This window comes from Salminus brasiliensis, chromosome 5 (assembly GCF_030463535.1).
Source record: "Salminus brasiliensis chromosome 5, fSalBra1.hap2, whole genome shotgun sequence".
NCBI lineage: Eukaryota > Metazoa > Chordata > Actinopteri > Characiformes > Bryconidae > Salminus > Salminus brasiliensis.
In genome coordinates this window covers 1449719-1464102 of record NC_132882.1, presented here as the reverse complement: position 1 = coordinate 1464102, position 14384 = coordinate 1449719, and the positions used below count along the sequence as shown (strand labels likewise).

General features: G+C 39.0%; 1 protein-coding gene across 1 annotated transcript in view; it reads left to right on the top strand.

Moving 5' to 3' along the window:
* Positions 1–4617: 4617 nt before the first annotated feature.
* Positions 4618–14384, top strand: part of LOC140555808 (uncharacterized) — a 34978-nt gene continuing 25211 nt past the window's right edge. Inside the window, exons 1-2 of the mRNA XM_072679126.1 lie at positions 4618–4659; positions 7247–8319. Coding sequence (XP_072535227.1) covers positions 7335–8319 — 985 coding nt within the window. The 5' untranslated portion in view covers positions 4618–4659; positions 7247–7334. The remainder of the gene's footprint in view (positions 4660–7246; positions 8320–14384) is intronic.

Here is a 14384-nt window from a genome sequence, read left to right as displayed (position 1 = left end):
TGTACAAATAAACTTGCCTTGTCTAAAGTGTAGCCATGGATGTCAGAAACTGCTGCTATTTATATTTTTAGTTAAATGCTGAGGCTTTGTGGTAGTTCATACAATTACCGGATTATTAAGGCATCTTAAGATCTGAGGAAAGGTCAGACTCCCCTGTATCCAGCTATGTGTCCGTCAAGAGTCATCAGTCAATGTCAGATTGTCCTAACTTCAAAGGGCAATTAACCCCAGCTGATTTGTATTTATTTTTCCTTTTTAAAGAGTTGAGACCTGATAATGGAACCACTCTCTCAGTGAGAGGAAAATAATTGTGCCTTGATTCGTAATGGAATCCAGTGGAGTTTCAGTGCTTTTCGCCATGGGAGTGTATAGGAAACACTCATAAGGTCAGTCTGACAGGATGATAAAGGTCTTCAGACTGTCTTTACTGAGGTAGAACAGCAGACCCTGGTCAGTCGTACCGCCGGATCCACACAGCCAAAGGTTCTTCCCACTAGGTCGATTTTTGTAACTCCCTGAACAACCTTTCCAGCCAGCAGTGCAGCTGAAAAAAAGCTTGCTAATTAATGTAATTGTTATTGATTAAAAACTCTGCAAATATTAGTTACTTTGCTGGCAGATTATCTGTCTAAATTACAGTTAGCTCTGGATGTGTCGCTCGACTCAGTGTTAAAGCATGTCTCGAGTTTCCAAGCAGTACTGCTTCAAAACTCTCAATACAAAGGATGCCAAGTCCGGACTGGCGGACTCGGTAGAACTGGCAGAGTCAGTTCGGCTTGTGAGTACAAACTCCAGAGGGTGAGAGGACGCTGTACAGTAACTTTGCAATTGTGGTGTGTAATGAATTCTGGGATATTTGGGGATTTATTTAAATTAAATATTGACCTCTTATTGGTGAAGGTGACTATAGACGTTGATAGATAGGATGGACCACCGTCTCTCATTACTGGGTATAATGAATGCTATTAAAATAAATATCTTGCCCAAGTTCCTCTACTTATTTCAATCTCTGCCTATATGAATACCAAAATATTTTTTCACTTCAATTAACAGATTAATAAAACCTTTTATATGGCAAGTTAAAACTCCTAGACTTAGTCAAGATAAATTAATGTTGGAATTTAAGCAAGAATTAAAGTAGGCTAGATTTTTATTCAGATTTCATATGGCGAATGTAAACCTTCTTGATAGTACTTTCCTACACTCTGCATGGTCATGTATTTTTGGCATCTCTTTTCCACTAGTTCCAGAAGTTTACCTGTTGGGTAATTTTACCAATTCTAACCTAACCTTCTAACAGCAGCAAAAAGTTGTGTTGCTCATATCTTTACACTTGAAACCAATATTCCTTTCCAGGTGTGGCAGCCCTTCTTTGACTATATTAAAATATACTACTTTGACCAGATTGACTGACCCAGGGTAATGCAAGATATTGTTGAATTTTATCTTTGACTATATTTCTTAGTTGTACATTAGGGTGACCATATCTGTAATATTACATTTATTATACTGTATGTCATTATTAGATTTTTTGTTTGTTTGGTTATTTACATATTTTCCTTTTCACCTTTTGTCATTATAGTGCAAGTTGTGTTGTATGTTTAAAAAGCAAACTAAATAAAATATGAAAAAAAACAAAAAGCAAAAACTGTGGCATGTTGTTTCCCCCGTCCTGGTGTTGATCTGAGCACACTGAGCTCAGGTCAACGGAATATAAAATGTACAGTATATGTACTTAAAGAAAAATAAATTAAAAAATAAGTGTTTTTCTTTGCTTTCTTTTAAAAACAAAAGACTGCACACAGTATTTGGTTTGAATGTCAGGTGTCATTCCCAAACTGCCAAAGGAGTCCTTGACAAACCTCTGTATTCAAAGGCTTGACTGGAAACAGTGTGAAATTATTATAATAACATTTATAATTAATTATAATAAATGAAACATTTCAGTCGCTACATTTTTATTGTTTAATTCTTCAGGAACAGCAGTGTTTGAGGATCACATTTTGTACTAAACTCTCATTATTTAAGATATTACAAGATAAACACAGTTCTCCACTCTAGAACATCTTAAAGTGGAGAAAAAAGCCCACACAGCATAGTGACGTCGACTCATTACTGTTTCTTCAAAACTTTGATCATGACTAAAACCTCAATCACAGACATACAGCATATTCAGTTTAATAGAAGAATGGTGGTGGACCTTGAACATTTTTGTGTTTTGAACACTGGTAAGCTGGGGAACCAGCAGCAAACCAGCACCAGACCAGTAAGAACGAAAATAGACCAGCTTAGACCACTAGAGAAGTTATGCTGGTCTTCACTGTTGCTTTTTCAACAGGGTAGGGCTGTTCGTCCAACAGAGGGAGCTGCAGAATGTGTGTATTACAGACAGAGTGCAGAATGTTGCTTACAGTGGATCATCAGGTTCAGCTTCCGGTGTGTATTAATAGATGAACTCTTCAGTGCTCTAGCTGTGTGTGTCTGAAGAGGAACTCTCCAGCAGTGGAGGAGGATCATCTGACCCAAGGTGAGGAACCTTCACTCAGAGCTTAGAGCGATGGTAAAATAATGCTGATTATGTTTATATTAATAAGGTTTTAGTGAAGAGAGTAAATACTCATCAGTTTACTCTCATCAGTGTCTTGATCTGGTTTAAGTTACCAGTGTTTAAGATGATCCAGACATGTTCTCCAGCAGTGGTTCCCAACCCTGGTCCAGGAGAACCTCCTACTCTGCACATTTTAGTGTTTCAATAACTGTAACCAACATGTTACTAATATTAAAGGGGGTCATTATGTTTCTCACAAATGCAGTAATGAAGAAAATCAGGAGTAGGTAAAAACCTTTTTACAGCATGCCTGTATGCCTCCTCTAATGTTCTCCCTATGGAATTTGGAAATGTAGGTTTTCTTTTCGCCGTGTGCAGAATTATTAGGAAAGTTGTATTTCTGAGGATTCATATTATTATTGAACAGCTACAGAGCTCTCAGTCAATCCAAAATGTTCATAAACCTCAAACCTGAATATTTAAGAAAGTAAAAGTGAGGTTTTGGCTTTCTTAGGAGAATATCTATGAGTGCATAATTAATGTATGATAATAGTTTTAAAAAATGATATGTGTTTGTTGAAACAGTCATGTTTATGCTAGATCTGCCACCAAATACAGACAAAAACATTGCTAGTCTATTATAGAAAATCTTGTCTCCTCCAACTGACTGAATATCAGTCACTTCATGACCTGGTTTGGGTATATGGCACCTGAAACTGTAGAGCTGTGGGTCGCTAGCAAGACTGAGAAACACTGCCTAGACAAATCAACATGAACATCATCATAGCAGCAGGACTTTCCTGAACACCAGTTTCTGAGCTCCAGATATTCAGCATTGCGAATATTCTTTTTTTTAAACCAACACATTAAAAAGATAAAAAAAGAATTAAAGTACAAACAATAAAATAAACTACAGGGAATAGAATGAAACAAGACAAACAAGACAAATAAAAGCACGGCCTTATGTAGATATAAAGAACAGTAACTTTCATTATTTAACTATACATTAATTGCAAAACACATTCTGTAAACAATACGTTTTTAATAGCTTCAAAAGAAATCACTATTATATTGTTATGAATTACAGAGAAGCTTAAACAAACACCAAGCAAACGAAATATACCAACTGTGAGAAATTTAACAGAGGAACAGGAGTAGCACCTATCACAGCAGCGGAGCACAAATTAAAAATTAAGGTTAAGTTAAAAAATGAATTAATTTAAACAGAATAATGCGATCTCCTTCAACAGCTCAAATAAAAACAATTATTTTAAATACAGTAACACAAAATTCAATTATCTGAATTATTGAATTATTTTAATCGCCATTAAAATAGAATCGCAAAACACAACAAAGAGCACTTTAAATACAAAACACTGAGTGTAGTAAATTTAATAAAAGCACTGCTGTGCAGCATAAACAAAACATTTAAAATTAATATCTTATGTACAAAAACACAAGGTTTATTTTTTTTTTTTTACAATAATAACAGGTCGCCCCAAAATTGTAGCGCAAAACACCTTAAATACCTTATATTATATAATATAATATATTAAATTGAACAAAATAGCACAGGTCACAAATAGCAGCATAGCTTAAAAAATAATACTATAAAATATAACATCTTAAAAACGTAAAATTTATTTTTACAAAATACTGTTAGCAGCACAGAACACCAAAACAAGAAAAATAAACACCTTAAATAGTACATTTTACATAAGAGCCACACAGCTCTGTAGCAGCACAGCACACCTGTACAAAAGTTCAGGGTAGCGGTCACTAACCTGCGAGTGGACCAGACTGTGTCCTTCAGATACTGCTCAGCTCCTTTCTGCGCTGGAGTCACTGTGCTCTTCCTCTTCATCATCAGACTGCTCTTCTGCTTCAGATCAAGCTGTGAATAGCTTTATATCTTACTGATTCTTTAGAGAGGGGATAAAACATGTCCAACATCATAAAGTCTTTTTTGCATTTAAATCATTATTAATATTAATAATTATTAAAAAAACAGAACTTTTATTTTGACAGCTAGTTGCCAGCTGTGACGCCATTGGCTCCTGACCGGAACTGGAGTTTGTCTTCTCAGCAGAACCTGGACTCCTGTTCTACAGGTGGGTCAGTGTCAACAGCTTCACTTAGTAATGCAGGAGGTAAATAATAATACTGGAAGTAACATCTGGAGGGTTGTGTTCATGGGGTTTATTACCTGGTTGATGTAGAAAGTGTGAAGGTTAAAGTATGCTAGTTAGGTGCTAGCTCTGGCATGTTTGGCTAACTGCTAAGCTAACTGCTAAGCTAACTGCTAAGCTAACTGCCCCTGAGCTGACCATGGTTCTGTTGGTCTGTTTAACCCTAGTTTCTAAAGCTAGCACTGTGGTAATGTATCTGTATATGTTTCATATATAAAGATGCCACTGGGGACTGTGGTGAGGATGTTGTCAGGGGGTGGGGCTGGGGGGTGACCCTCATTATCTTTTTAACATATCCTTTAACTACATTAGTAATTAACATATACATATACTTATTTACAAAGACCAACAAATAATCCTAATAGCCTATATGGTCCAATCACCTTTTTCCAGGAGTTTTCTTTTCCTGGCAGTAATAAAGTAAGAGTAAAATAAAGTCAGACACTTTAAAAACACACTATTTCATCAGACACTGTTCAGTCCTTCTGGTCTGAGCTGCAGTGTATAACTGTGTCCATGTGGTTTTATGAACCTTCAACTTGCTTAACATGAGGTACTTCAAATCCTACAAAAAAAGTGTTTAGTCAGCCACTGATTGTGAAAGATGAGAGGGGTGTGTAATTTTCATCATTGGTACACTTCAACTATGAGAGAAACAAATCTTGGAAATTACATTGTAGGATTTTTAAAGAATTTATTTGTAAATTATGGTGGAAAATAAGTATTTGGTCACCCACAAACAATCAGGATTTCTTACTCTCACAGACCTGTAACTTCTTCTTTAAGAAGCTCTTCTATCCTCCACTTATTACCTGTATTAATGGCACCTGTTTGACCCCTTTATCTGTGTAAAAGACACCTGTCCACAGCCTCAGACAGTCAGACTCCACACTTAACCATGGCCAAGACCAAAGATCTGTCGAAGGACACCAGGAAGAAAAGTGTAGACCTGCATCAGGCTGGGAAGACTGAATCTGAAATAGGCAGCAGACTGGTGTGAAGAAATCTACTGTGGGAGCAATTGTAAGAAAATGTGAGACCTACAAGACCACTGCTAATCTTCCTCGACCTGGGTCTCCACGCTAGATCTCATCCCGTGGGGTCAAAATGATCATGAGAACGGTGAACAAACTGTACAGATCCCAGAACTACACAGAGGGACCTGATGACTGACCTGCAGCTGGACCAAAGTAACAAAGGCTACCATCAGTAACACACTACGTAGAAAGGGGCTCAGATTCTGCAGTGCCAGACGTGTCCCCCTGCTAAAGCCAGTACATGTCCAGGCCCGTCTGAGGTTTGCCAGAGAGCATATGGATGATCCGTGTTAAGGGAAGAATGAACGGGGTCGTGTATCGTGAGATTTTAAGCCAAAACCTCCTTCCATCAGTGAGAGCACTGAAGATGGAATGTGGCTGGGTCTTTCAGCATGACAATGATCCCAAACACACTGCCAGGGCAACAAAGGAGTGGCTTCGTAAGAAGCATTTCAAGGTCCTGGAGTGGCCTAGCCAGTCTCCAGATCTCAACCCCATAGAAAACCTTTGGAGGGAGTTGAAAGTCCGTGTTGCCGCCGACAGCCCCAAAACATCACTGCTCTAGAGGAGATGTGCATGGAGGAATGGGCCAAATTACCAGCTACAGTGTGTGCCAACCTGGTAAAGACTTACAGGAAACGTTTGACCTCTGTCATTGCCAAAATACTTATTTTCCACCATAATTTACAAATAAATTCTTTAAAAATCCTACAATGTAATTTCCTGAATTTTTATTCTCTTTTTGTCTCTCATAGTTGAAATGTACCCATGATGAAAATTACAGACCTCTCATCTTTCTAAGTAGGAGAACTTGCACAGTCAGTGGCTGACTAAACACTTTTCTTGCCCCATTGTTAAAGCACAGAATTGTTCACAGCGCTCTTACAATGCCTTGCAAAAGCTTTAACCCTCCCGTGGCATGTTTTGTGTTTTATCTCACAACCATGCCTACAACTTTGAACATTTAATATATTTTTATTGTGAAGCAAACAACAAATAGGACAAAATGACAGAAAGCTTCAGTGTGCATAACTGTTCACCCCCCTAAAGTCAGTACTTTGTAGAGCCACCTTTTGCAGCGATTATGAAGTCTCTTCAAGTCTGACCACAGATTCTCAATTGGATTAAGGTCTGTGCTTTGACTTTCACATACATTTATACTTTTCCCCTTAAACCACTCACTTAGCAGTGTGCTTCGGGTCATTGTCCTGTTGGTAGGTGAACCTCCATCCCAGTCTCAAATCACTGACCGACTGAAACAGGTTTTGCTGAAGAATATCAGTAGTTGGTGACAAATACGTGGAAGATGAGAGTAAAAATATAGAGGTCATACCACAAGTTACCAACCAATAAAATGGTTTATTTTACACCCCCCCACCACCACCACAATTCAATAACTTGCATTTCCACCCTAGACTAGGATTCTCCTTAATGTTGCATTGACCTTAGGTTTTCTTTTTTGTTTCTTCCAGAAATAATTGCCATACTGTTCCGATTCTTCACAAATACGCACAATCAGAAGTTCACAAAGACGTAAAGCTGCTGAAAAAGGGGAAGAACATGGCACCCAGAAAACTCTCCAATGCAAAAAAAATATCCTTGCCTCGCAGAAAAAAACAGAAAATGACAGACAACCATCAGCATGTTCACACAGGAGAGAAACCGTATCACTGCTCTGACTGTGGGAAGAGCTTTACTCGTCTGAAAAATCTCAAAGTACATCAGCGCCTTCACACTGGAGAGAAACTGGATCACTGCTCAGACTGTGGGAAGAGTTTTACTCAACAGAATGCTCTCAAACTACACCAGCGCATTCATACAGGAGAGAAACCGTATCACTGCTCAGACTGTGGGAAGAGTTTTACTCTTCAGAATGCTCTCAAACTACACCAGCGCATTCATACAGGAGAGAAACCGTATCACTGCTCAGACTGTGGGAAGAGTTTTACTCATCAGAATACTCTCCAACTACACCAGCGCATTCATACAGGAGAGAAACCGTATCACTGCTCAGACTGTGGGAAGAGTTTTACTCATCTGAATACTCTTAAAGGACACCAACACGTTCACACTGGAGAGAAACCGTATCACTGCTCAGACTGTGGGAAGAGTTTTAATCAACAGACTCATCTTAAAACACACCAGCGTGTTCACACAGGAGAGAAACCATATACCTGCTCAGACTGTGGGAAGAGTTTTAATCAAAGCAGTCATCTCAGAACACACCAGCGCATACATGCAGGAGTGAAACCATATTGCTGCTCAGACTGTGGGAAGAGTTTTAATAATAGCAGTTCTCTCAAAACACACCAGCGCATTCACACAGGAGAGAAGCCTTATAATTGTTCAGACTGCGGGAAGAGTTTTAATCAGCTGAATGCTCTCAAAACACACCAGCTCCTTCACACAAAAGTGAAACCATATCACTGCTCAGACTGTGGGAAGACATTTTCTCAAGAGGGTACTCTTCAACAACACCAGCGCATTCACACAGGAGCGAAGCCGTATTACTGCACAGTGTGTGAGAGGAGCTTCAGGCATGCAAGTACATTTAGGATACACAAGTGCATTAAGAACAGTCACAGAAGTAAGAAGTGACACACCTAAAATCCTGATTTCCAGATTCAAAACCCAGATCTAAAAATGATGGTTAACCTATTACAAAGGAAAAATTTCTGAAACATATTTTTAAAACAAAATAGGAGGGTGGACTCGAATGTAGTGGTTTGTTTGTTTGTTTCAAATGGAAGCAGCTATTTAATGTCAATTATTTAAACACTTGTCACTCTAGTCATCGCCGTGCACTAGGCTTGATTTTGATTTTGTGGGAAAACACAAAATGAGAACCAAATTTACCACCAATCTTTACATTTAAACTATTAATTAAAAATCAATACTGTTTTTTAAAAATACGAGACAGTCTTTCACTTTTTCTGAGAATTTAAGGCACCTAAAGATTTTTTGCTGTGTGAAGCTGTTGGAGCCACTACAATGGAGTCTTTCATGGCCACCAGAGCTTGACAACTAGATATTCATTAGACACTGCTGACATAACCATGCTGATATATTTCATCCAGTGCTTTTATATTTAGATAGTAGTAGTATTCAGTTTTAATACACTTTAATGACAAAGATATCTTTGATTTTAATATAATGAATTGCTGCGCTCTCACCCCCTGGCCTTGCTTTTCGTTGATCTGTTGATATTATTTACTTTTTTTGCTGAAATAATTTTCAAATCCTTTCCTTTTTAAACCTTGACTTGTCATTTTTTTGTTGGGATTTCAGCTGTTATTCAGTAGGACTATGGTTTCCTTTTCAAATACACTAATCAAGGGTATTAAAGAGTTGATCCTGCTTTTGTTGGAGTGACTTGTCTCTACTGTCCAGAGAAGAAGACTTTCCACTACATTTTGGAGGAGCATTGCTTTGAGGATATGATTGCACTCAGCCACAGAAGTGTTAGTGTGGTCAGGGTGTTGGATGATCTCCACCCTATATCATTCCCAACTCTCCAACTCATCCCAAAAGTATTGAACGGAGCACCACCATCAAATCAGAGAACACAGTTCTTCCACTGCTCCACAGCTCAATGCTGGGGGGCTTTATAGAGTGGCAGTACTTCTCTACAGGAACTATACGAGCTGTGTATGCGCATTTGTACGTCTGTGTCAGCAGTGGGTACAAATTGAAGTAGCTGAATGCATTCATTAGAAGGAGTGTCTACAAACATTTGGACATACATTTTTTTTTATAGTATTTTTGTAAGCCTATGAGCTAAAAAAACCTGGCAAACACACCCAGAATGTTCAGCTTCAAAGATGCCTGTCTTTTTAAATTACAAAAAATAATTAAGAGAAAATATGTAATCACTCATGCTCTATGCATCATTTATGTATGTATTTGTATGATATGGATGATATATGATGATTTTTTTCTTGTTCTTTCATTATTAAATAAAAAACATAAATTAAGCTAATCATTAACTGGAAGTTGTGTTTACATAATGAGCTGAATAAACTGTATTCTGAAGACAGATCCTTCATTTTTCTATTCCTATTGGAGAGAGACAAGAAATGCACAGAATACAAATTTACACATTATAAGCATCTAGAGTGTCTTCTTTATTACGTGTGAAATATTGCCCTGTTAATCCACAAGCCTGATGCTTCATATAGCGAACAGTACCCCACACTGAGCCTCATGTGCAGATGTGTGTTAGATTAACTCTGTTTACTCCAACATAAGCACCACCCATGTAAAAGAAAACAGTATTTGAGTATATTTTAAAAAACATTTAATATGGCAACTATATATATATATGTATGAATATATATATATATATATATATATATATATATATATATATATATATATATACATAATGTGTGTGTGTATTATGTACAACTTAAATATTGTACTTGTAATTAAGTTTAAATATAACGTACAAGTACTGATTTTTAACTTATTAATTTTTTTGTACACCTTCAGCAAACTTACATAGAATTAGTTATGTAAATAGTTTTGTATTTTTAACACAGTTGTTACTACACCTGATGTAAAAAACATTAATTTAAACAGAATAATGCGATCTCCTTCAACAGTTCAAATAAGAAAATATTATTTTAATATTATTTTACAGTAATACAAAATTCAATCTGAATTATTGAATTATTTTAATCGCCATTAAAATAGAATCGCAAAACACAACAAAGAGCACTTTAAATACAAAACACTGAGTGTAGTAAATTTAATAAAAGCACTGCTGTGCAGCATAAACAAAACATTTTAAATTAATATCTTTAGTACAAAAACACAAGGTTTATTATTTTTTACAATAATAACACAGGTCGCCCCAAAATTGTAGCGCAAAACACCTTAAATACCTTATATTATATAATATAATATATTAAATTGAACAAAATAGCACAGGTCACAAATAGCAGCATAGCTTAAAAAATAATACTATAAAATATAACATCTTAAAAACGTAAAATTTATTTTTACAAAATACTGTTAGCAGCACAGAACACCAAAACAAGAAAAATAAACACCTTAAATAGTACATTTTACATAAGAGCCACACAGCTCCTTAGCAGCATAGCACACTTGTACAAATGAATATTAATTTAACAGAGGGCAGGACACACCTTCTTCATGCTGTGATCAAGAAGCCCCAGTGTGTTCACATTCTCAGCTGAAACTGGGAATATATTATATGTATTATATGTATAATATATGTATTGTTGACTTTGCAGCCAGACTCAGGAGAAATGCTCCGCAAAGGCAGTATTTAGCTGTGAAGACTAGGTCAGGGTTGCGGTCACTACTTTGTTTCCACCATGCGAGTGGACCAGACTGTGTCCTTCAGATACTGCTCAGCTCTTTTCTGCGCTGGAGTCACTGTGCTCTTCCTCTTCATCATCAGACTGCTTTGTTTTTTGTATGGTGGCGCTTCAGTCTCTCTTCTCCTCTTCCTCCCATTGAACAGCCTGATTCTCAACCTTAACCAGATATCATTTTATTATTATTTATGAACATCTTCCTGCACCCTAGTGTATAACTGGATAATTTTACTTAGTTTTTATTTAATTTTAGAGTAATAAAGTAGTCTAGTACACGTATCCTGAATGGTATGGGGGATTAAGGGCATAATCAGGGAGCAGTTACTGTTACTCCTCGAATACCTCCTAAAATGATTTAGTTTGAGGTGTGTAAGATTAGGAATATTATAAGTACAGCAGAGCTCAAACTGGGAGCAATAAAACCATAAACATTATGTATTAACATCTGCCTGCACCCTAGTGTATAACTGTACAATTTACTTAGTTTTTATTAATATTTTAGAGTAATAAAATGGTCTAGTAAATGTTTAATAATATTCATGTATTTATTTGAAACATGAAGCCTAACCTCAGTGTAGACGAGCTCCCTCATCTCTTTTTGAAGGTGGTCCAGTGCTGAAGAAAGGAGGTAGATGCTGTTGGGCTCCAAACTTAACAGCTGCCGTCTGTTGTCGATCTCCGTGATGAGGGTCTTTTTCATTCCTCTGATTGGCTGGGGTTTCGTCCTCCGCCTCCGCCTCCATTCTTCGGGATGAAGAGCATCATGGCACCACTGAGGACACTGACACATGAAAGCATTTCATATGTGGAGCTCCAACGAGTGGCCATGTCTAGAATAAGACTGAGCTCATCAAGACTTTACAGCTGTTGTTTATCTTCTAGGGCAGCTGTAGACTTGGCGTTTTTTGAAGTGTCCCACTTCAAAGAAATGATGTGCAATCATTTCTTTTTTATTCTATTTATATATTTGTGTATGTATATTTTGTTGTCTGTCAGTGCTGTCTGATATGTCTACTTGTCTACTTGTGTAATCATTTTGTGTTATATTTGCATATTTGAGCTATACACTCCTGATGTATAGTCTAAATGACAGTTCACAAGTTGACCTTGACTTTCTACAGAGATCACTGACGCACACACTCGTCTTATAATCAACACTCATTAGAATAAACCTCATTTCTGATGTTCAGAGTGATGTCCTGTCCTCAACAGCTCCTTCATTTCTGAATAACGTTCCAGATCCACTCATGCAGTGTTCTTCTCTCTGAGACTCCACTAAAGAACCAGAGGTAGAACCTGGTGGTTCTGCTTTAAAGGGTGGAGGCTGTAAGCATGGGCGGATCTGCCACCCTAAAAGAAAGCCTTGCCACCCCTGCTGCAACCCCAGTTGATGAATTAATAAATTAAAAGAAAAGTTAAGGCCGACTGTCCGACTGTCCACTTTCGCGAAGGAAAGAGGAAAGGTTTATACATAGTTTTGGAAGATGGGGGGAGAGAAGAGAAGGATAAAGTTATTGTTATTATTGTTATTATTGTTGTTGTTGTTTTTTATGTCTCTTCTTTTGTGTAAACAGTATAAATCTGTGTACGCTACTGAGGGACAGATGAGGAGAGTGTAGTAAAAGTGATGTCCAGCACCTTGTTTGAGTGCTATGATCCATTTTTCTTTCCACAATGTGTTTATGCTCACCTTAGTACAGCTTAGTCTGTAGGTCTTCAAGGTGAGACTCTCATCCCTGCCAATCACCTGTGTCTTACCCTAATGCCTGCTGTATCCCCACTCAGCAGCACTACCATCATGCTGCCCTCCCCCTTCTTCTTCTCTCAGAACTTTTGGCTCACAATCATCATCATCATCATCCCCTAATGGCTCATCGTCTGGCAGCATCAACCACCCATTCACACATTCCAGCACCCAGCCCCCCTGCTCCAACCTGTCCTTCACAACAACCCAGGTGAGAAATGAGCTGAGGAAGATCAAGCCTAAGAAAGCTACAGGTCCTGATGGAATCAGTGCCAGGCTCCTCAAGTCCTGCGCTGATCAGCTGTGCAGGGTAGTTGAGCATATGTTCAACATGAGCCTGAGATTGGGAAGAGTACCACAGCTGTGGAAAACATCTTGTGTGGTACCTGTGCCCAAAACACAGCACCCAAAGGACCTAAACAGCTACAGGCCGGTGGCACTGACTTCCCATCTGATGAAGTCACTGGAGAGGCTGGTCCTCAACCACATCCGCCCTCTGGTGAGCCCATCCATGGACCCTCTTCAGTTCGCCTACCAGCCTGGTGTCGGGGTGGATGATGCTGTCATCTATCTTCTACACAGAGCTCTTTCTCACCTGGAGAAGCCCGGCAGCACTGTGAGGATCACCTTCTTCGATTTCTCCAGTGCTTTTAACACCATACAGCCAGGGCTTCTAAAGGACAAGTTGGGACATTGTGGAGTGGACAGTCACCTGTCAAACTGGATACTGGACTACCTCACCAACCGACCACAGTATGTGAGGGCACGGGTCTGTGTCTCTGACTTGGTGGTCAGCAGCACAGGAGTCCCTCAAGGAACGGTCTTGGCACCATTCCTCTTCACCCTGTACACTGCTGACTTCATGTACAGCTCACCGACCTGTCACCTCCAGAAGTTCTCTGATGACTCAGCGATCGTCGGCCTCATAACCAATGAGGAGGACAGCGAGTACAGAGAACTTATTCAGGACTTTGTGGACTGTTGTCTGCAGAACCATCTGCAGATAAACGCTGGAAAGACCAAAGAACTGGTGGTGGATTTCCGCAGGTGCAGACACCCCCCTCCATCAGTGAACATCCGGGGTATGAACATCGAGAGTGTGGACTCTTATAAATACCTGGGTGTTCATCTGAACAACAAACTGGACTGGTCAGTCAACACTGCTGCACTCTACAAGAAAGGCCAGAGCAGACTCTACCTGCTGAGGAGACTGAGGTCCTTTGGGGTGCAGGGAGCTCTCCTGAGGACGTTCTTCGACACAGTGGTGGCATCTGCCATCTTTTATGGAGTGGTCTGCTGGGGCAGTAGCATCTCGACGGCAGACAAGAAGAGACTGGACAAACTCATAAAGAGGGCCGGCTCTGTCCTGGGGTGCTTCTTAGACCCAGTGCAGGTGGTGGGAGACAGGAGGATGACAACCAAGCTGGCATCCATGCTGGAGAACAGCTCCCACCCCATGCATGAGACTCTGGCAGCACTGGGCAGCTCCTTTGGCGACAGGCTGCTTCACCCCAAGTGTGT